The sequence below is a fragment of the Pseudopodoces humilis genome, chromosome 14 (assembly GCF_049639895.1).
Source record: "Pseudopodoces humilis isolate 2021_Gansu_Grassland_sample_001 chromosome 14, ASM4963989v1, whole genome shotgun sequence".
Lineage (NCBI taxonomy): Eukaryota > Metazoa > Chordata > Aves > Passeriformes > Paridae > Pseudopodoces > Pseudopodoces humilis.
This window is the reverse complement of record NC_142213.1, coordinates 4,081,262-4,101,267: the sequence shown is the minus strand read 5'-3', so window position 1 is coordinate 4,101,267 and position 20,006 is coordinate 4,081,262. Positions and strand designations below refer to the sequence as shown.

General features: G+C 42.9%; 1 protein-coding gene across 2 annotated transcripts in view; it reads left to right on the top strand.

The window, feature by feature from the left end:
- Positions 1 to 4,680: 4,680 nt before the first annotated feature.
- The window catches only part of CDH13 (cadherin 13), a 428,229-nt gene continuing 412,903 nt past the window's right edge, over positions 4,681 to 20,006 (top strand). Inside the window, exon 1 of one of the 2 annotated variants that reach the window (XM_005528228.3) lies at positions 4,681 to 4,845. In XM_005528228.3, the coding sequence (XP_005528285.1) occupies positions 4,801 to 4,845 (45 nt within the window). In that variant the 5' untranslated portion in view covers positions 4,681 to 4,800. The remainder of the gene's footprint in view (positions 4,846 to 20,006) is intronic. The other variant, XM_014257138.2, reaches the window with a different exon arrangement.

The window sequence follows — 20,006 nt, the reverse complement described above, 5'->3', positions numbered from 1 at the left end:
TCTGGGTTTTGTACAATAACAGAGGAAGGTCACGGGTCCCCCAGGAAGGCCACAGGTTATTTCAATACACAAAAGAAAATAAAGTGCCTGAGACATTTACAGCTCTGGGTTTGACCATCTTTATGATCTTAATTTGTATCTCTTGGTTCAGATTAAGGTTGAATTAAGGAAGAGTTTGCTTCCGGTTCAAGTAAGGATTAGAAATTTAGTTGTAGAATACTGCAAATTGTTACTCTAGAATGATTTACAATAGCTCAGTTGTGGAAGTTCAACAGTTAGTTGGAAGTTTGTTATACTAAAGGGTTCAAGGATCCAAAAACATACAAATCCCAAACAATAATAGATTTTATTCCTTTAAGAACTGAAAAATTTTATCCTGCATTCACAAAAACAGGGATTTCATTGATTATTATTACTTGCATGAAAAAGGGTGTGATGGTCTCTTAAGGGTTTTTTTAGAATGTAAAACTCCTGTTTGGCTAACCATTTTTAGTCATGTTCTGACAGTGGAACACACCCTATTTCTTTCCACTGAAGTATCAGTTTGTTCTAGTTGCCTGTGGCTTGCCTGTTACCAAGTATGAAAACAAACCCATTTACTATCCCAGAGTTTGGGCTGGGATGTAGGGAAAGAGTAGACAAAGCATTCAGAAGCCCCACAGGTTTTAGAGAAAGCTGAACTAATGCCAAACCTTCTGTTGCCAGTAAATCTTTCATGTAAGAAAGACTTGTAGGAGTTTGGGATATCATAGAAACCCTGGGTTGAGTACATAATGAAAAGCCGTGGGTTCAAATTCAATCTGCAACCCCGCTTCTTTTTTGTGGGTTTGTGGGGTATTTTTGTGAATCTTTCCCAAAGAAACTTCAGCTGCACTAAGACTGGAAATCAGTACCCAAACCTGTTTTGATAGAATTGCCAAGAAAACCAGAGTACCTGGAAATGTATTCCTCAACTGTCACTAAATCAGTTCTGTTGTAGACTTCCAAACATCTATCTCCCAGAATAAAACATTATTGCAGCCAGTGGCTTCACTCATTCCTGCTGGAGAACCTCAGGCAGGAAGATGGGATTTCACTCCTCTATGGATTCCAGCTCAATCCAGGTGCATTTACTACAACTTCTTGTCCTACTGTCACAACCTCAGCTGTAGCCCAGGGTTAAAACATTTTCCCAAGCTTAAAGAAAATGCAACATGGTGAAGCAGCCAGGATTGGAGATTGCCAGTACTATAGCAGGGGAAATTAGTCCCTCTCTCTCATATCCAGGTTTCTCATGTGACCCATTTTAATAGCAAATTAAACTTCCCTTGTTCTGATAGTTTCACAGCAGCTGATCCTCAGCTTTTACAAAATAGGGCAAATCTTCTGAAGGTCAAAAGGCATTTCTGGCAGCATGCAGTCACTCCCTCATCTGCTAATGGGTCTATCTCTGAAAACTCCTTGTGTGTTGCAGGCAATTACCAGTGTTCACATTAGCCTCAGCTCAGTGTTGGCCCCTGTGGCCAGGGAATGTCATGGAGAGGGACTGAGCTGACATGTCAAGTTGCTCCACTTTTTTAAGTGAAAAAGATGGCATTTTGTGTTTAAAGACTACAGACCATATTACACCCATCAGTTAACATGGTTCTGGATCAGAAAAGGTCTTGGCAGGAGCTTTTTTGTCACAAACCAAGACCCTCTCCATCACTGCCTAAGCTTGCTACACATTTTGTGTTGGCAGGGAGGAGAAGCACAGCTCACCCTAAAAGGGGAGGTTTGCACCCTCTCCTTAGCTATGCTTTAAACCTGGGGCCATTATTTCTATCACTGTTGCTCCATGTTGCTCATCTTTATTTCATTTGTGCAGAAAACTTGTCTCAGGCTGGGGTTTAGAGAGAGACCACGCTCCATCACCTACAGTCTTGCCTCCTGTCCAGCTCCTCAGTAAAGTTTTGCAAAGTTTGAACCTCCTCCAGTTACCTAAAGCTGAGACATAGGCACCAGCTATTAATTTCTAATTAATAACCTACCAACTCTTCATTAATAAGCTAATTAGCAGAGAAGACTCTGCTCCTAACCCCAGAAGACACAGCTGGGCTGGGGGCCCACCTGCAAGTGGTCAAACCCTTCTCCTGGCCCCCTGACGGTATCAGCTGTCCACCTCTCTCTGCTGGGGTCCCCAGCTCCCCTGATAAGCCCAGCACGCAGGGCTGTGCAGTGCTGGAATTGTCCTCAGGCCAGCAGTGCCACAGGGCCGTTCCCAGTGTGGCTGCGGCCTGTGGGAGAGCGCTGCCCACGGGCACGGCTGCCCTCACGCTTGGGCGCCATGTTGTGCCAGGGCTTGGCGGTGGCCTGTAAAGGCCCAGCCCCTCAAGGAATGGCTATGTAGCCCCCCAGGTATGGTTAATTACCCCATTAGAAATGGTTATCGCCCCTCCAGGAATCAATAGTTGCCCTTTTAGGGGGTAAGTAAGAGCAGTTGTGAGTAGAGGCCAAAGCAGGAGGGGCAGCTGCAGCAGGAGGAAGAAGCTCTGTGGAACTGGAGGTAAAACGTTATAAAATTATTTTAAAAAATAAGTTTCTCTTTAATTGTTGCTAGAGGGTCTTGGCTGTTTCTGAAGGTAAAGGGCTGTGGTATGTGACTTTTTTTGGAGAGCTGCTTGGGGAGGCAGGTCCTGTCCTGTGCCAGGCTGTGGTGCCCAGCCCCTCAGGATATGGAGGGGTGCTGTGGCTGCAGGCATGGCCATGCTCCTGCAGCACCATTGGGAACACCTCAAAGTCCTCGTTCCCCTCTGCCCTTGTGCTGGGAGGGCCCCATAGCCATGTTGTGCCCTGTACAGAAAATAACTGCTCATGTTGGCTCAAATCTCATGTTGCATTATCTCGCAGTGAATCATCTACCCCATGACTTAACTTCTATTTTTTTTTTTTAATGAGTCCCTTTCCTGTAAAACAGGATGCAGATATGCCTTTGTTTCTTTCAGCCACCACCTACTTCTGGTTGGTCTGGTAACTCACTCAGCTGTTTGGCCCCTGTTGGTGGGGTTAAGAATGTCCAAATCCTAGCATCCCCATACAAAGGCTGTGCACACTGTGAAATGTCTGGTGCTGTTTTCTGTGGGATATGCCCCATAAACTGCACCCAGCCTGGCTTATCAATTCCTAGGTGCTCTTCTTGAGGCTGGGAATTATACTTGGTGCCAAACCGGCTCCTTGAAAGAGAAATGAGAGGTGGTCAGTCATGTATTTCTAGTCATAAAGAGCTTTAAGGTTTTTCTGTTTTAATCTGCTTGGCTGACTTTCTGCTTAAAAAAAAGATGAAAAAGAAAGCAAGCTTCCCGCTTTTTCTTCTTTTTATGTCTAAGTAGTGAACCTTTTGTGGTTATGTAGAGCATTATTATTGCTACTGGTAGTACCTGCTTGGTTTTGTTTGGAGTCTATTCCAACTTGAGTATTAATTTAAACTCGTGTAATGGAGGTACTAGAACAGAGTTATTGCTGCCTGTGAGGGTTTAGACTTGGAAGGACAGTGTTTTCCCTCAGTTTTGGTCCAATGGGTATGTAAAGGAAGATGTAAGCTCTGAGTAGTAGACTAGCAGTGGTTGCATCAAACAACATTATTCACAGCTGGAAGCTCCTGCAGATGCTGGGGAGCTCAAAGTGGTTGGCAGCTCCTTTATCCCTTCGTATCTGCCTACCTGCCTTTCCCTCTCCGTGTTTCTTCTCATCTCCACTGCTGAAGCAGCCACCCGTGGTGGGGCAGAGCAGAAAGTGATGGCAGCTGGTTCTGCTGGATGAGCAAGTGAGGGGAAAAACATCACTGATGAGAGATGAGGAGACTTTTGATCCTTCTAAAAATGGGGGAAGGGTGCTGCTAAGTAACCCTGGTGACTGCCAGAAGACAACTCAAAAAAGGACTGGAGTGTTGTGATACTGGGGAGTGGCAAGAGAGGTGGAGTTGGAAATGCACTCAGGGGAATTCATTCCTAATCTTTGGTCCATCTGCCTGTGCTGCTTGCTGGGCTGCAACTTAACCAATCCAGAGAAAGGAGGTCTTGAGACATCAGGTCCCCTCTTTCAAACAGGAAAACTTTTTCTAATTGAAGGACAGGCGCCTTCGAAACTCTGTCCTAGATTCCAGTTTGTTGAATTAAAAGCCAATTCTGCCATTACCCGAGCAGTTAATAAAATCTATTGCCTTATGATGCATTTTTTCTGTAGGCTAGAATGGATCTGCTTTCTTTGTGATTTGTGAGATTGAGGGGAAAACACAAAATATAACCTATACTTCTACTGCACTGAAAAATTTCACTGTGTTCTCCTTCTAAGGCTTGGAAGTAACCACAACTGCAGAGGTCATTTTTTTGAATTATCAAAAATAAGTTTACCTTATTAACATTTTAATAAAGAGAATATCTTTGCAGTGGTGCTCAGAGTTGCTTTTATTTCTCTCTGTGCAATTCCAGTCTCTGAAAGGGAAAATACCATTGAGATCTGTAAAGCATGATGTTAGACTGAAACTAAACACAGAAATACACCAAAGCAAAATGCTTTCTAAAGGTGCTGTGTTTGTAGAGGTGCTTGCCCAATATGTGTGATGCAAAATGGGGATGCTTTGTGAAGAAATCATCCTTGTAAAGCCATTGGTTCTGGTCATCAGACTCTATCCAATGCTTTAGTGATGATGCTGCTGATCTATTTGGGAAGTTGGCTGGCTCTCAAGGCAGAGTCTCTTCTCAAAGGCTGTTTCACAGTGAAAATATGCTCAGTGCAGCCGAGTGCATGAATGAAAAAGCCTCTGGTACCTTCTAGTCTGGCAAAATGCAGCACAAAACTCAACTTACTCTGTCTTTTCTGCTGTCCCAGGTAAGAAATGTGTGTTTTTTCCTTGCCTTCTTTCATCTTTCAGCTTTTGTGTGTTTTGGATTTGAAAGTATTTGAAATTCAGCTCTGATTTCCGAGTAATTATACACTGCTTGAATTACTGTTTAAAGATGCAGGATCTCTGCTCTAAGCCAGTTGCTAGGAATGTAGGATCTCATAGTTCCCTGATTTACAATTACAACCAATTTGCTGGGTGATATATAGCATTTTTTTGTTTCCCTTCAGGAAGGGTGGTGCGGGGAATCTTTCAAGTGTCTTGGTTGCAGCTGCAGCGGCAATATTTTCTGTCATATCAAATGCTGCAACTTTGATTTGCCTCTTTCCTCTGTGGCTTGTGCTGGGTAGTAGGTTTATAGGCTGTTACAGGCAGCTCACGTTATTTATTGCCTTTTTTAAAAATAAAAGAATGGAGGGGGGGAACATGGAGGCAAAATAAAACCAGACCTTGCAAAAGGCTCCCTTCCTCGTACTCTCCTGATAGATGTGTAATACTCCGTTAGTGACTTGCTATGTAGCCTTTCTCTTATTAAATGTAATAGATCCCCCTCTGCCAGAGAGCAGAGGAAAAAACACCCAGCCTTAAAAACACGGAGCTGCTGAAGCTCCGCTGCTGCTGCCTGTCAAAGCACAGGGACTCGCTGCTTTTCACTTCTCAGCACCTCCCGGTCACTCTTTCCCTCTCGCTGCTGTTACGGGGCTCACTTTGGGCAGCTCAGAGCAGCTTCGGAAATCCTTTGTTGTTGTCCACCTAAAGTGCATTCTTCCTCCTTTTGTTTTAGGAGCTCTGTAAACTTGCGTTTAGTGGCAGTGGGCTGAGATCCTCCGCACTGAGCAGGGGTGAAAGTTAATTCCTTTTTGACTTGCGATCGAGTGGTTTTGTTAACCCTTAGAAGGCTGGTGGGGTTTAGTGTCAAACAAGTGCTCAGGATCCTGAGCTTGAGCCCCGTGTTTGTGTAGCCGCAATCTCCAGCAGGCATTAGGTCTGCTAATCCCAAACAGGGCAGTAAGGAATAAAACGGTGAGGGATCACCATTGGGAGAGCTTTATTGCTGAGAGCAGCTCCACGGTGTGCGAGGAGAGGCGGTAGGGTGAGCAGAATGCACACATGCTGTGGATCAAGGTTAGGACGTTCAGGTCCTGGTTTCACCTGAGCAGGAGCCAGCGCAGGGACGTGGGCGGCTGGAGCTGTGGGACAGCAGGAGTCTGGGTGGCTGGACATCGGCAGTGAGCAAGCACAAAGGCATTTGGGTGGGTTCGGGATGACAATCCTGCTCCGGGCTGTGGAACAAATGAAAGCAGCTGCCTTGGGCCATGGGTTTGGTGCCGAGCAGCGTGTGCTGGTGCCACATGGAGAGTTCCTGGCAGGGCCACTCTGCCAGCCCGGGCTGGGGCTCCCTGGCAGTGTCCGAGAGCAGCCTCTGGCTCTGCCGGGACTGCCTCAGGACAGTGGCCAAGCTGCTGCTTAGGGGGGGCTGAACACTGTCCCGTGGGCTGGGGAAACCCAGAGGGCTCCTGGGGACGAGAAGCTGTCACAAGTGGGCTGAGATCCAGCCCGGGCTGGCAGCTGGGCAGGCAGTGGGAGGCAATGCTCAGGGAGCAGGGGGGGCTGGGGGAGAGGGCACAGGCAGTGGAAAGGGAACCTGTGGCTGTACTGAACTGGTGCTCTCTCATCTTGGCTTTGAGACCTCCTATCTACTTTGCTTGGCTTTCTCTCTGTTTTCAGTCTTTTTTTTTTTTTTTTTTTTTGGTACTGCCTCTCTAAGACACGGCTGAATTAATCAGCTTGAATTTGGGTTTTCTTTAGCGGTTGCTTGTAGGAAAGCAATATGTATGTGATACAAGAAGATGGACTTCTAGGGCCTGCTAAACATAGCTGGCATTTTTTTAACATTAATGACTACTTAAAATCTGACACGGTGAAGTCACCTGACTCTGAAAACACCTGTGCACTTTATTGACTACTTTCAGTGATACTTCAGAGTTTCTTCCCAGGCTGGGCTGAGTTCTGCTGTACTACAGGGCTGAGCTTGTGGTGCTTTAGCCTTGCTTCTAGCTTAAGTGCTCAAATTGCACTCCACCTTCTTTATCAGCATGTGCAGCTCTATTTGGCCATGTCTCGCTCCACCATGTGAACTAATGCATCTCCAAGTTTACTTTCTAGATTGTGTCTAAGAGTTAATGAATTGGGGAATGAATCAGACTGTAATATGGAAGTGTATGTAATTCTGTCTTCAGGTCTAGGTTGTTGAGTATTGGCTGTTTAAAGTATGAATTGGAGTGGGTGCCACGCTGGGGAAAGAAATGGGATTTACTGAAACGCTGTTTGGCTTTTCTCTTTGACACCCCACATGCACAGCTTTTGTGTGACAGGAAAAGTAAACAGAAGAATGTGAGAAACAACATATTAAACAAATGCAGCCATCTGCTTTGTGTAGTGGTTGTAACACATTTGGGGATCTTTTTCTGCAAGTTTTCTTTTTTTCTCCCTTAGGAGTAGCAAGAATGTCTCATATGACGCAATGCTCGTGGACACAGAAAGGACCAAGTCTGATCGAATTCTTTCTAAGCAGAAGCAATCTAGTAATCTTTTTTGTGGAAGCAGAAGATGTGGATAACTTAGTTTCAAAGTAATGCTAGGAAAGTTTACAGCGTAGAGAAAAAAGTTTGAGGAAGTTCTTCTATGTCAATAGGAACGTGAACTGCAGAAGGTTTATTTTTAGTGAAAAAACTTGGGTTGTTTGCTTTAGTAACTTAGGTTTTTTGTTTTCTTGGTCTGCCTCTAATTCAACAGCATTTTTAAAGTACAAAATATTTGCCATTTGAGGCATTAAAGGGATGAAGATGGAGAATTACTTTTTCATATCAAAGCAGCCCATTATGTATGCAAAAACTGTTGTAAACAGGTGGGCAATAAATTAATTTTTCCATTTGCAAAGATTTAGTTTACACTACTACCAACTGCTCTGTTTTCACCAAGAGGAAAACTGAGCGTTAGCTGGAATAACTGAGAAAGATGTTTCAAGTAATCCTTTAATTCAGAATCACCTTTAAAATTCCAAAGCATAACTATAATATACAGCTTTATTGATCTGATGCTGACAATAAAAACCAAATGTACTCTGGTAGCTTATGCACTTTACTGTACAGAGTACAGTAAATAGTAAATGCATATTCTGATCTGATATAGATTTAAAAATCTGTATGTTTTATGTTTCCCCAAAGGAGATTTTCTAAAACCTAAATACAAAATATTTAAGACAAAAGTTGTTCATAGGCTTCCTTTTCTATGTTATGTGTTTCATGCAGAGAGATGACTCAAAATTTTGTAAGAAAGGTTTACAAGATGAGGAAAACCCCCATATTTTTGATAATTTTAACAATAACTCACATTTCATTGTGTTGCAACTAAGAGAATTGGAGAAATGTAGATTTTCCAAGCTTGTCATTAGAGTGAATAGAGAAAATTAGTCCTCAAACTCTTTCCCCTAATGCAGAGCCCACACTGCTGCATTCTTAAGCTTTTATTTGTTCAAATTTCTCCAGAAGAGGGCTCCATGCACAGCTTGAAAGGCAGCACCCAGGTATTGAAAGCAAAAGAAATTTAACAGCTTCAGGAAAAAAGACAAGTCTTGCTCACACATGTGTTGATATAGCATTGCAGATTATGCTCAAATTCTGACCAAGTATCTCCCTGTTCTATTATGTTGCTGTAGGTCATTATTTGAGAGTTCTTGAGAAGTCCTGTGGTTTTTGTGCTATATCAGAGTTGTAAAAATGCTTTAAAAATATTAAAGAATCTTGATTGTCAATTTCTCCATATAATTATTTCTACTGATGAGCACTTTGTGAGGAGGCTCCCCACAGTTTCAGGCCATCACTTTTGGCTAGCAGTCAAAAAACATCTTCCAGTTGCATATCTCATTCATAAGATAGTGTCTCCCAAAACACAGAGCCATTCCAGCAGTTGTGCTCTCCTATTTCCCGAATATTACCTTGGAGGGAAGGTTGGCACAAGTGAATTAGGATGGCTTTTGGCTACAGATCTAACCTCTAAAAATATCCTTACACAGGACCTGGCCACAGTCCTTACTGCTAAGCAAGGGGGATTTGTTATAGTAGACAAGCGAAAACATGAAAATGCTTCTGCAGTCTTATGTCAATTAAACCCCACTTTTATACCCCCTGAGGCCCAATCCTTCAATCTAAACAGCTTAAGTGTTATGTTGGGACCTGTTTTCTGTTTCTGAGGATCAAAACTTCAAGAAGGGTTTCTCAGCACATGTAATATTTGTGCTGTGATCCACTGGGTGTTATTGACCTGGCTTTTAGGAACTTGGCAGCTAAGAAATTAGTATTCTGAAAAGCTGTCTCAATAGATCAGTGGGGCAGGGACTATTACAACTGTGTAGGTGGCAACAGTGGTGCCCCTTCAAGGAGTTGTGAAGTTCTGCCTTCTTTTTCTTCCTGTTTGCTGCAAGACAAGTAGGCTCTTCCCATTCTATTAATATGTAAAAGCAAGCCAGATAACAGAGCTCTCAGTGTTCCTCTCTTCCTGCATCACTGCTGGAGTTGCATCTCTAATCTTCAGCTGCTGGGTTGCACCAGTGCACTGTGTCAGGACTTTGGCCTCAGGTTTCAGAGTTCCTATGACAGCATAAACCTTTCTGGAGGACTCTGAGTACAAAGGTCAGGTTTGCAGGTTTTTTATATTCTTTCATGGACAGTTCCAGGAGCAAAATTCATTGTTTTGATGTGTATCACTGGTATTCCAGCCAGCAGAGACAAGCGTGTCCTGAGGGCATCAGGCTCAGCTTTGCCACCTGGGAAAGGGAGTGGATTGTCCTGCTCTGCTCTCCACTGGGCCAGCCTCACCTCGAGTGCTGAGGGCAGTTTTGGTCACCACAACATAACAAAAATATGAAACTATTAGAGAGTGTCCAAAACAGAGCAATGAAGATGGTGAAGGGTCTCGAGGGGAAGCAGTGCGAAGAGTGTCTGAGGGCACTTGGCTTGTTCAGCCTGGAGAAGAGGAGAGTCAGGGGACACCTCATGGCAGTCACAACTTCCTTGTGAGGAGAAGAGGAGGAGCAGACACTGTTCTCTGCTCTGTCTGACCAGTGACAGGACTGAATGTCCTGAAGTTGTGTCATGGGAGGTTTAGGTTTGGTATTAGGAAAAGTTTTTCACCCAGAGGGTGAAATAGGTTCCCCAGGGCCGTCGTTGCACCACTGAGTCTGAGGGAGCTCAAGAAAAATTTGGACGATGTTCTTGGGCACATGGAGCAACTCTGGAGGATGGTCCTGTGCAAGGCCAGGAGTTGGACTCAATATTCCTTGTGAGTCCCTTCCAATTCCACACATTCTGTGATTCTAACTAGAGGTTCATCTGTGCAGGCAAAAAGACAAATCTACAATGTCCAGTGGGGAGGAGAAACAGAATGAGAGACATTTATCATCCTTAGGAGACTAAGTAGGCTATTGCATTTCCCAGTTAGCTCTGGATGATATTAGTGGGTTCTTGATCATGGCCATATGGTTGCACTGTGCCCTGCCCTAATCACCAGATGGATGGGACCAGTCCAGATGGGAGGCTGTGTTTTTCTGTCACTTCACATGTCCTGCAGCTAACACAATGTTAGTGTACACAAATCAGGAGGATATTAAATGCCAAGGAGGAGAGAAAAGTAAGACTTGCTTTATTAGCCACTGTTTCATTACTCAGAGGTCTTGGAAATTTGCCCACTACTGCTTTTTTAAGATCTTTTTTTTTCGTGTGTGTGATGTGGACTGTATTTTCTGTCAAATGGAAGAACCTAATTCTTTGAAAACCTTACTGTTTCATATGAAGGGAACTCATTCTACTCCTATCTTATCCAATATTCTACTGTTTTGCACCATTAATTTTCTTGGATAGAGGGAAAAAATAAGGATTTTAAGATTTGGTTCGATAGAGCTGGTTAAAACAGTTCTATGAACAGACAAAAATAAATATGAGGTATTAAGAGTGGGGTGAATCTTTTCAGCACACAGCAGTTTTCAGTATCTCTAACCACTTGGAAAAGCTGATTAAGGTGTTTAAATAACTTTTGATATCTATGAATGTCCATGTATGGATGTCTAATTTGGTATCTTTATGGGCCTTGTTCTTAAAAAACTGAACATCCACTTTCAAGCTTTTGAAATGTCTCAAAATTGGATGCCCATACACATCTCCCTGAAATTAATAAGATTTTATTATGTAGGATTCCTTAGAGTCCATTTGATAAAGGTTTGACTCCCGAAATCATTTAAATAAATAAAAAACCCCTAGCAAACTATTAATAATAGCTCTCTATTTCAGTCTAAATAATTTCTTTCTCTTGCTGTGAACAACTAATGCTTAATTCCTTATTTGTAAAGGCAATGTATATATTTCTAAAAGTTAATATTTAATTCCCAAGGACTTTGGTATGTAATGAAGAGCAAATAATTCTTATGTGCACGAAGGTTGTGTTAACAGTACAGACAGCAAGTTGGTTTCTAAAAGTTTGCAGATATTTTAGGATTTTGAGTAATCATGACAGATGGAATTTGTGTGTAGCAAGGACTCAAAATGCTACAAACCTCAGGTTCCAGGCCATTAAGATGTCATAGCACTGTTAATGTGGCTGTAGGCAAAGAGATATTTATACGTACAACTGGAATTTATCACAGGGGGTGCTAATTTACAAATATATGTACCTGTAAGCTCAGGCTACCTCAGCTGTCATTATTTGTGTACTGAAGGCTGTTGTTTGTTACACCTCTCCCTTTCCCTGGGCTGGGTGTGAGAGATCCTTTCCTGCTCCAAGGCCAGGTTGACAAACTTGGCTGGACACACAGCTGAGGGAGCCCTGATTCTCTGCATTAATGGCTGGCTGCCACACAGGCAGGAACACATCTGTGGCACACACAGGATGAGCATGGATAACTGCTTATATTGCTTCAAATCAATCCAGAAAAGTGTCGACACACTGAGTTTTGTTCAAACTGCTATGGAGCAAAAACCCCCAAACATGTTACAAAGCACTTATCAAGATGATAAGTGGCTCATCTGCTTTATAGACACTCAATCACTTTCTTTTCATCTTGGAATTGGGCTTCTGTGCAAGTTGTCCATAGACAGTCCTCGAGTCAAATGTGGGGGATTTTGAACCCATAAGTGTAAAACAAAAGCGGGCAGTTGTCCATGGGGTCACCATGTAAAGGGAGATATATCAGCTGTCTGAAATAGGAATATGATCCACAGCTCGTAGAGACAGCATATAAGGATAGAGGCAGGGGAGTATCATGTAAAGTTTCCCCCTCCTTAGCCTGTTATAGTGCTCTTGTGTCTAATTACTTTTTCAGTAGTTGGTAACTGCTTTGGAGAAGAGAAAACCCCAGAAATGGTGTCCCCAGGATCTTGCATTTTCCCATAGACTAACATTCTTTAAGTTCCTCTGCTGCCAAATAAGGTGTATTTATACACTTCTCTTGAGACAGCCCTGTGTTATCCCCAAGGAGCTGCATTTTATCAGACAACAAACAGCTATAACAAAATGTGAGAACTGAACATAGCACTGCTCTGGAGTTGACAAAGCAGGAAATCCAGAGCATCTGGTACTTTACTCCCTGAGTGAAAGGAGATGGAATTAGGCATCAGAATTGGATGGGCATTTCCTTCCCCATTAAACCCATTGTTTCTGAGCTCTGTCAGAGGAAGCTGAGCAACTCCAACTGCGCTCAGGAATGGATATCTCAGCTGCGGGTTTGAGTTGATCTGTTAAATAGCCGGCCAAATTAAAAGGTGTTCAGCTCGACCTTCTGCCAAGATAACTGGTCTTGCAAGTGCCAGGAAGTCCTGAGTATTATCCAGGTGAAATGCAAAATGAAATACCTCTGGGTAAAGATAAACGAGACTGATATTAAGATAGAACAATGAATAAAAATCAGTTTTGATTTCTGGACATATTTATTAGCTTGCTACCTGAAGGTGGTATTTTGTGCCAGGCAAAGTGAATTTATTGTTTTCTAAAATGTTTGTTTTCATAATTCATGGTCAGATTGAACTAACTGGACTCTGAACTCTAGAAATCTTGATTTATGGATATTGATATTCCTGTCAACTTACTGATACACAGCTCTGACCTGAACACTAAACTAGTCAGGTGCATATTTGATAATTTTTCCTTAATAATGGATCATAACATGGTTTGAGTTGGAATGGACCTTAAAGATCATCTCCTTCCAACCCTTCTGCCATGAGCAGGGACACCTTCCACTAGACCAGGTTGCTCCAAGCCTTGTCCAGCCTGGCCTTGAACACCGTCAGTCCATTCTCTGTCTTGCACTTGTGCTTCTGGACCTGTGTGGAATGTGGCAATATCATTGCAAGAGTCATTATCTGGTGGAACAAAGCTGTAGGGGTGGTCAGGATAGCTTGGAGTAATGGGAAGCACACCTTCTTGCACCCATATTCCCTACTTTTTGGGAATGGATAATCCTCTGACATCTAGTTTTGAAGTAAGTCTTTTCTTCTAATGTTTTTAAACTACAATGTCTCATTTAAAAATAATAAAAAAAAATTGCATTCTCCAGTGTTAAATGTCACCAATAGTTTTCCCTAATTGTTGATCTCTGCAGTTTAGTTTTTAATGAAGAAATGTGGTACTTGGTGTGGTGAGGGTATTGATTATTTTAATCTGGAAAAAAGAGCAGCTGGTAAGTTTGCATACCATGTCTTACCAGGAAGTAAGATAAGGGTGCTGGGGACACATTGCAAAATCTTGTCTCTTATGGAAAGTACTTCTGGTCATGCACATCTCCCAGTTTCAGTTTTGTGTGTATACAATAGTGAGGTGCTGCTGCTTTCACCAACTCAGGAGCAAGCCTCCAGTGGATGTGGATGGATTGCATTGCCCCTCCTTTTGTTATCTGGGTGAGGGATGGTTGGTGTCAGTGCCATGTGCATTCTTACAGTGCCCGTACTGGGATGCTTACATGGCTTTTATTGCTATGATATCTGAACACCCTACAAATGGTAATGAATTTATCCTTGCTTCCCTAAAATAACTGCTCAGTTACGACAGGAACATTATTCTGAAATGGGAGACAGCCTCCAACATCTGCCTGTTTCAATGACTTGAGGTCTGTTATCTTAGGTGAGTAATGATGTTGGCTGCTGTCACTTGGGCTGCTGGTGTTGATTCAGTGGTGACACTTCATTGTACTCCAGAAAGATTAATTCTGATTGGAGGGAGCCCAGAATAAATTCAGTCTTTAGGCCAGTCAGAAGGTGGTGTTTTCAGTAGTATTTTAATAATGCAGCTCTACTTTTGAGAATGTAATTAGTTATGATTTGCCAAGGAACTGCCTATCTCTATACAGTAGTTACTTGCATACAAACGAAACTAATAAAATAAAATATAATCCTAGCTGTGCAGAGTTCTTTAGGCATAAGGAAGTGGAGAGTGCTTGCTAATAGCTGGTGGCACAATGATCAGGTGGAGCAGAGGAGGAGGATGAGGCTGGCAGTTCTATTTACACTCAAGGCATTTCAGACCACAGAGGTTTGGGGTAGAAAATGGGGACAGATAATTCAAAACCAGCCCTGCTTGAGTAGGGCAGAGGTTCTGCATCTTTCCACTGCAAGAGTAGACACAGTCTCAGTGGCAGAATATTTCTCCCACCATCTGCTCACTGACAGAGGTTTCTGTCTTCCTTCCTCTCTTCAGTTTGGAGGAGTCAGAGCTACCAAAAGATTCGGCTGCTCTGGCAGGAGGTGACCTGTTGGCCGTGGCTGTTTCCCTCCCAGGTTTAGCTTCTGGAAGTGGGATTTGGCTGACCTAAAGTGTCACTGTTGGGGGAGATGCACCCAAATGTTCCTGGGAGGACAAAGACACATGGACGCACCATTTGTTACATGCTCAAAGCATGAGACTCTGTGGATTTGTATGGACTGTTGAAAGCCAAAGTCTGATTTCATGGAACAGCTGCTTCTTCCTGTGTGTTTGTCTCTCTGAAAGGAGGATTCAGTCTTGCACTTGCTTCCCAAGAATAGAATTTTCAAGGCTTTTTCCTCCTTCAGGAGTCAAAGGCACACAAGCACAGAACCTGTTTCTTGCTGTGCATGGGAGCTAAACATTGATTATGGGGTGGGTGAAGGAGTTTGCGTAAAACAAACTGGCTTGCTTGTCTGCAATAACTCATGTTGAACCTGAACAGAATTGTTTCTCCAACTTGTTCTTGACTTCTGATTTCTTCATGCTGTGTGTTTGTGGAGTCTAGCTGGGATATGTAAGAATAAAAAGCCGTCGTGCACAGCATGAATGGTTCTCTCTGCCTTACCTCCAGGCTGACTGGAAGCATCAGCTTTTCTGTAATTTCCTTGTTCAAATTACTTTTTTTTTCTTTTCTCCTCTATCTGTTTAAAATAATGCAGATAGTCTGAGTGCTTCTAGTTTTTATACTCAAACTTTCCTCCAGAACTTCTAGTGTTGGGGGAAAGGGTGAATAATTTTTACTACTGTGATTTAACTTAGATGAGGTTCAAAAGGCTCTGCTGAAAAGTCTATCCCTGTTCTTGGTGCTTAGAGATGATTTTAGTTTGGTGATAGAAGAGAAGAGGATGGATGTTTTCTTGCACTGTGAAGAGAACCAGACCCACTTAAGGAGTTGCTTTCCTTTAACATTTCACATGGGTCATATTTTCACTAGGTAATCTGAAGATTCCCAGGAGTTAGTGCAGTGTTAACTTTTTTAACCTTTGGCTAATGTGGTAGGGAACTCTAAATGTTGTAATGTCAATACTTTTGCATCTGGCTCACACCCTGTGCCTTTTCTGGTATGTTCATATTGCCCTATTCTTTTCTCCCTCAGTCCCTTAGAGAAGTCTAGTTCTTTCTGCACATGTGGAAAAGAATTTCATTTATCATCCCCAATAATGGTGTTAGGTTGATGATCTCCTGGAGCCAGAAGTGCTGGGGTGGTTATTTGTTAATAAACATGCTGACACAGCTGCTGAATTTCTCCTCTTCACTGGTTGACTGAGGAGTACAAGAAGGAAGAGCAAACCCTAAAGCATAAAAATGGAAGGGAAAGCAAAACCAAGGGAAAAAGAAAAATGAAATTATATTCAGTGTTCTGTCACTTTTTGCAGCTGTTAGATTTGGAAAGCAGCCTTTTATATTTGTGATACAGTCAACAGATGTATACAGGAATGGAGCACAGTCTGATTTTGCCTGATTTCCACATCTTCATTTACAGATCTTCCCTGAGAGCTTCGGCTGGCACCCGTATCCAGAGCTCTTGCTCATATCTAGATCTGAAGTTGTTGGCACCAGGAAATGGTGATAACGTTTTATGCACATTTGTGTATATCAGCAAGCTGGTTTATGAGAGGCAGGAAATTTAATCCTTTGTAAAACTCTTTATCCACTTCCAGCATTCATTAGCTGCCACAGAACTCTCCTCTTTTTTACATTGTGTATTTTGGTGGGGCTTTATTATAATTTGTTCTATGTCCTAATGGACAACATTTATCCCTACTGCTTTGATGTTCTATTTGTTAAATCCATTCTCCTGGTTCTTTGGGAAACTTGTTATCACACAAATGAAACAAATGTAGGACATCCCTTTCTCTAATTGACTAATTGAGTGGGGAAGGAAACGGAGTGGAGAGAAGACAACTGGGTTATAAATTATGAAGCCAAAGCAGCCTTGATTGCAGGACAGTATTTTGCAATTTCTTTTGGACCTGTTTGCATGCCACTTCTTTAGCTGCCTGAAGCTGGTTGATGTGTATCAGGAAGGTGACTTGCCACATGTCCCCTGTGTGACAGCAGCAGGATTTTGACTGCCTGCTGATGAACGTATGTCCCAAAGGAAATGGAGAAGTAGGAAAGGGTCAGAGAACCTCCAAGGGGAAGTACAACTCTGTTATGGTTTTCTAGCAATAAATATGAAGCAAGGCAGCTACCAGGAACAGCTGAGCAATGTTTTGCTGAAATGCAGCAACTGTTAGGAAAGAGAAATGCTCCAAAGTTTTGACAGATGTTATGTGACTTCCCCTCTCCTACTATTTTTGCTAATATGTTTTCAGAAATTTATCCCTTTTGTCTTATTTTTCTGGCAACTCTTGGAGGCTAGCTAAAGAGCAAGAGATGAAAGGAAGAGAACCTGGCTTCAGGCACATTTGCAAACTAGCTGTTGGTTTTCTGCAGGTCCTTCCATGCTTCAAACAGAAACAATCCTCCCCTGACAGCTGACAGTTCATGTGCAATGGATCTGCTTCTGACATTGTATTTCTGGGCTTTACGACTCGTGATTCATCTGGCAGTGCTTGAGTTTAAGCACTGATAAAGGCAACACAGCAGAGTGCAAATACATTTGACCTTTCAAAACACTGAGTAGAAAACAAAAATAGAAAAGTAGTTACTTTGCAGTTTTTCCTTGTACAAGTGTAATGACTGCAAGCAAACCAGCATTCTGATTTCTGCCTTTGGAGCCTGAGTATCACAGAGACCTCCAGGACTGAGCTCCACTGTTGTTCCTCCTGTTCCATTGTGTGTGTTAGCCTGGTATTGGTGTAGAGGAACTTTGATTTCCCCAGGTCAGGGACTAGCCTGATGTCTGCTGCATCCAAAACTTTTTACTGTTTGGTATGCTGTGCTTGTCTAATTGGCACTCTGGTCTTGACTGACTTTCCTGGTGGGCAGGTGTCTGTATTCCAAGTATAAAGTTTCCCTGGAAGTGTCACTTTAAATCAGTAACACTGACATAGAACTAAGGCTTGGGCACCTGTGGGAAGTTCCTGCCAAAATCCTCAGGCAACTGCAGCTGTAGCTTTGATGCAGCCACCTCGTATCACTGCTATGAGTTGCTTTAAAAAGGGAGTAACTCTGTGGGTGCCCTGTGGTGTCAGGACCCTGTTCAGTCAGGGCTGCAGAGCTCAGTCTCACTGGATCCCTCCTGCAAGGGCAGGGGATGGAAATAGAAGTGTGCTGGAGGCACATCAGCCCTGTGACATTGCCACTCCCCACGGCATCACTGCTCCCAGAGAGGATGTGCAGCTCTGAATAATGCTCCAAATATGATGGGAAATGAAGAGCCTCCTTTCTTTTCCTTGTAAAACTGGGGTTGATTTGTGAGCACATTCCTTTGCTTTACAAGCAGAGGAGGTATGTGCAGTCCATCTCTCCCAGCCCACAAGCCAGAGATGAACAGGGTGTGCAGAATTGTGTGCCAGGTTCTGGGTTAAGGGTAGGTTTTAAATGAGGTGACCAGGTTAACTCATCTTGAACCTCTTTGGGGAAGGAGGGAAGGGAGGGAAGACTATGCAGCAGCTGGGTAGGGCTCTGATCTGGCATTGCTACAGCTATTTTTGGTATTTCTAAAACTACTTTCCAGTAACTGCAGTGGAATTTGGATGGTTTTATGGTCTGAAGCTTCTTAGTTATAAATGATAATCCATCTTTGATTTATTTGTACTACCCTGCTGCCTGTCATATGCTGGTCAAGTCTTGTGCAGTAGAGAGAAACATTTTTCCTTTATCCCGCTTTCTTATTCCTTGGTTCATTGTGTAGTCACCTCCTGTGGCTGTATTTACATGAATTTCACTAGCAACAAATCTTGAGGAATCTGCTTAAGTAATAATCAATTTTTCTTTTAAATTGCCCCTTTTCCATATTTTTGTGTGAATGGATAAACTATCTGATAAGCTTCCTTAACACCTGTAATGAAAGCTCTCTCTGGTTTTGTTCAGTGCTACTGACAAGGCTTCATGCTGAAACAAGGCTGCTGGACTGGGAGAGTTGTAGAATTTGTGGACTTAAAAATAGGGGTAGGAAAGGATAAACTAGTATCCTGTCTTATTTAGTAATTCTCTGCAGTAAAATACATAACTAGTCACCGGATAAGCAGCACTAGTGAATTGAAATTGAAATTTCTGTCTTTTCCAGACAAAGCTCTAACTGTTCCCTTCACATTTGTGCTCCTTTCTGCATACTTTTGGGACTACATTTTTGGCCTTCTGACCAAAGAATCATATTTGTGTAACAGCCCAGCTTTGGCTGGGAAAAAGCAGGGCAGTGGCTGTGGCTTTGAGTGTCCTTAGTTTGAAGTGTGTTTTGAGCTTTGGTTTTCCCCAGCCCAGCAAACTCTGTGTGGACTTAGATATTGTTTCTGTGTTTTAGCCTCTCTTTGCAGACTGTACTGTTTCACTAAGAACATGAACTGTAAAGCAGTGCCTTTTCCCATCCCACCAACCATATGCATCAGGCTGACCTTTGGCTTGAATGCAAAGCTGGGTGTCAACCCTGTACCATTAGCAAATATCACATAAATCATAGTGACAAGGTTTCCAGGCAGCTGTGGCTGGGAGGAGGTTGGCACTGAGTGTGTCTGAATGACAGAAGTGATTTCTGATCTCCATTAGCACTGAAGCACAGGCACCAACAGGCCCAGGAGAGCAGGGCTGTCTCTTGCTCCATCCCTTCCCTGTTTCCATGTGGACTCCCTCCCTTGAGCTGTGCCTTGCCTTTGTTTTTCTTGGGTCAGAGCCCACCCCTGGCACCAGGGAATGGCTGCTGGTCCTGGTGGGGATAACTTCACTTGAAGCTTCAGTACTTGGAGCCTCAATTCTCTCTTAACAGCCTCATCCTTGTTGAGCATCTTGATTTCAAGTGTCTGTTGAAGCACTGTAAACAGATTTCCTTCGGCTCTGCAGCACTACATGCTGTGTTGCAATACATTCTGTCTACTTTAGAGCTGTTAGTGATTCATTAGTTTGCTGTTCCAAAAACCAATTCCAAAGGGATCACTCATCTCCCTAGAGCAGTGAGGGTATTTTCAAGCTGGCTACACAGTGCTATGGCAGTTTTTTTTGAGACTTGCCTGGTTCAAATCATGTGGCAGTTATACTGCCAAAGGCTGCCAATTCAATGGAGGATTGCACACAGATTCCATGGGTGGGAACTTGCAATATTATTAGTCACAGCTAATAATAGCTCCTCTTGACTCCTGAAATGTCAGAATGATCTTGTGGGTAACTGCACTTTGGAAAACATTACTTTGCCACCAAGAGTAGTCCCTGACATGTTCAATGCTGCTTTATGCTTGTATCATAGAAAAGTATACTGGAAATG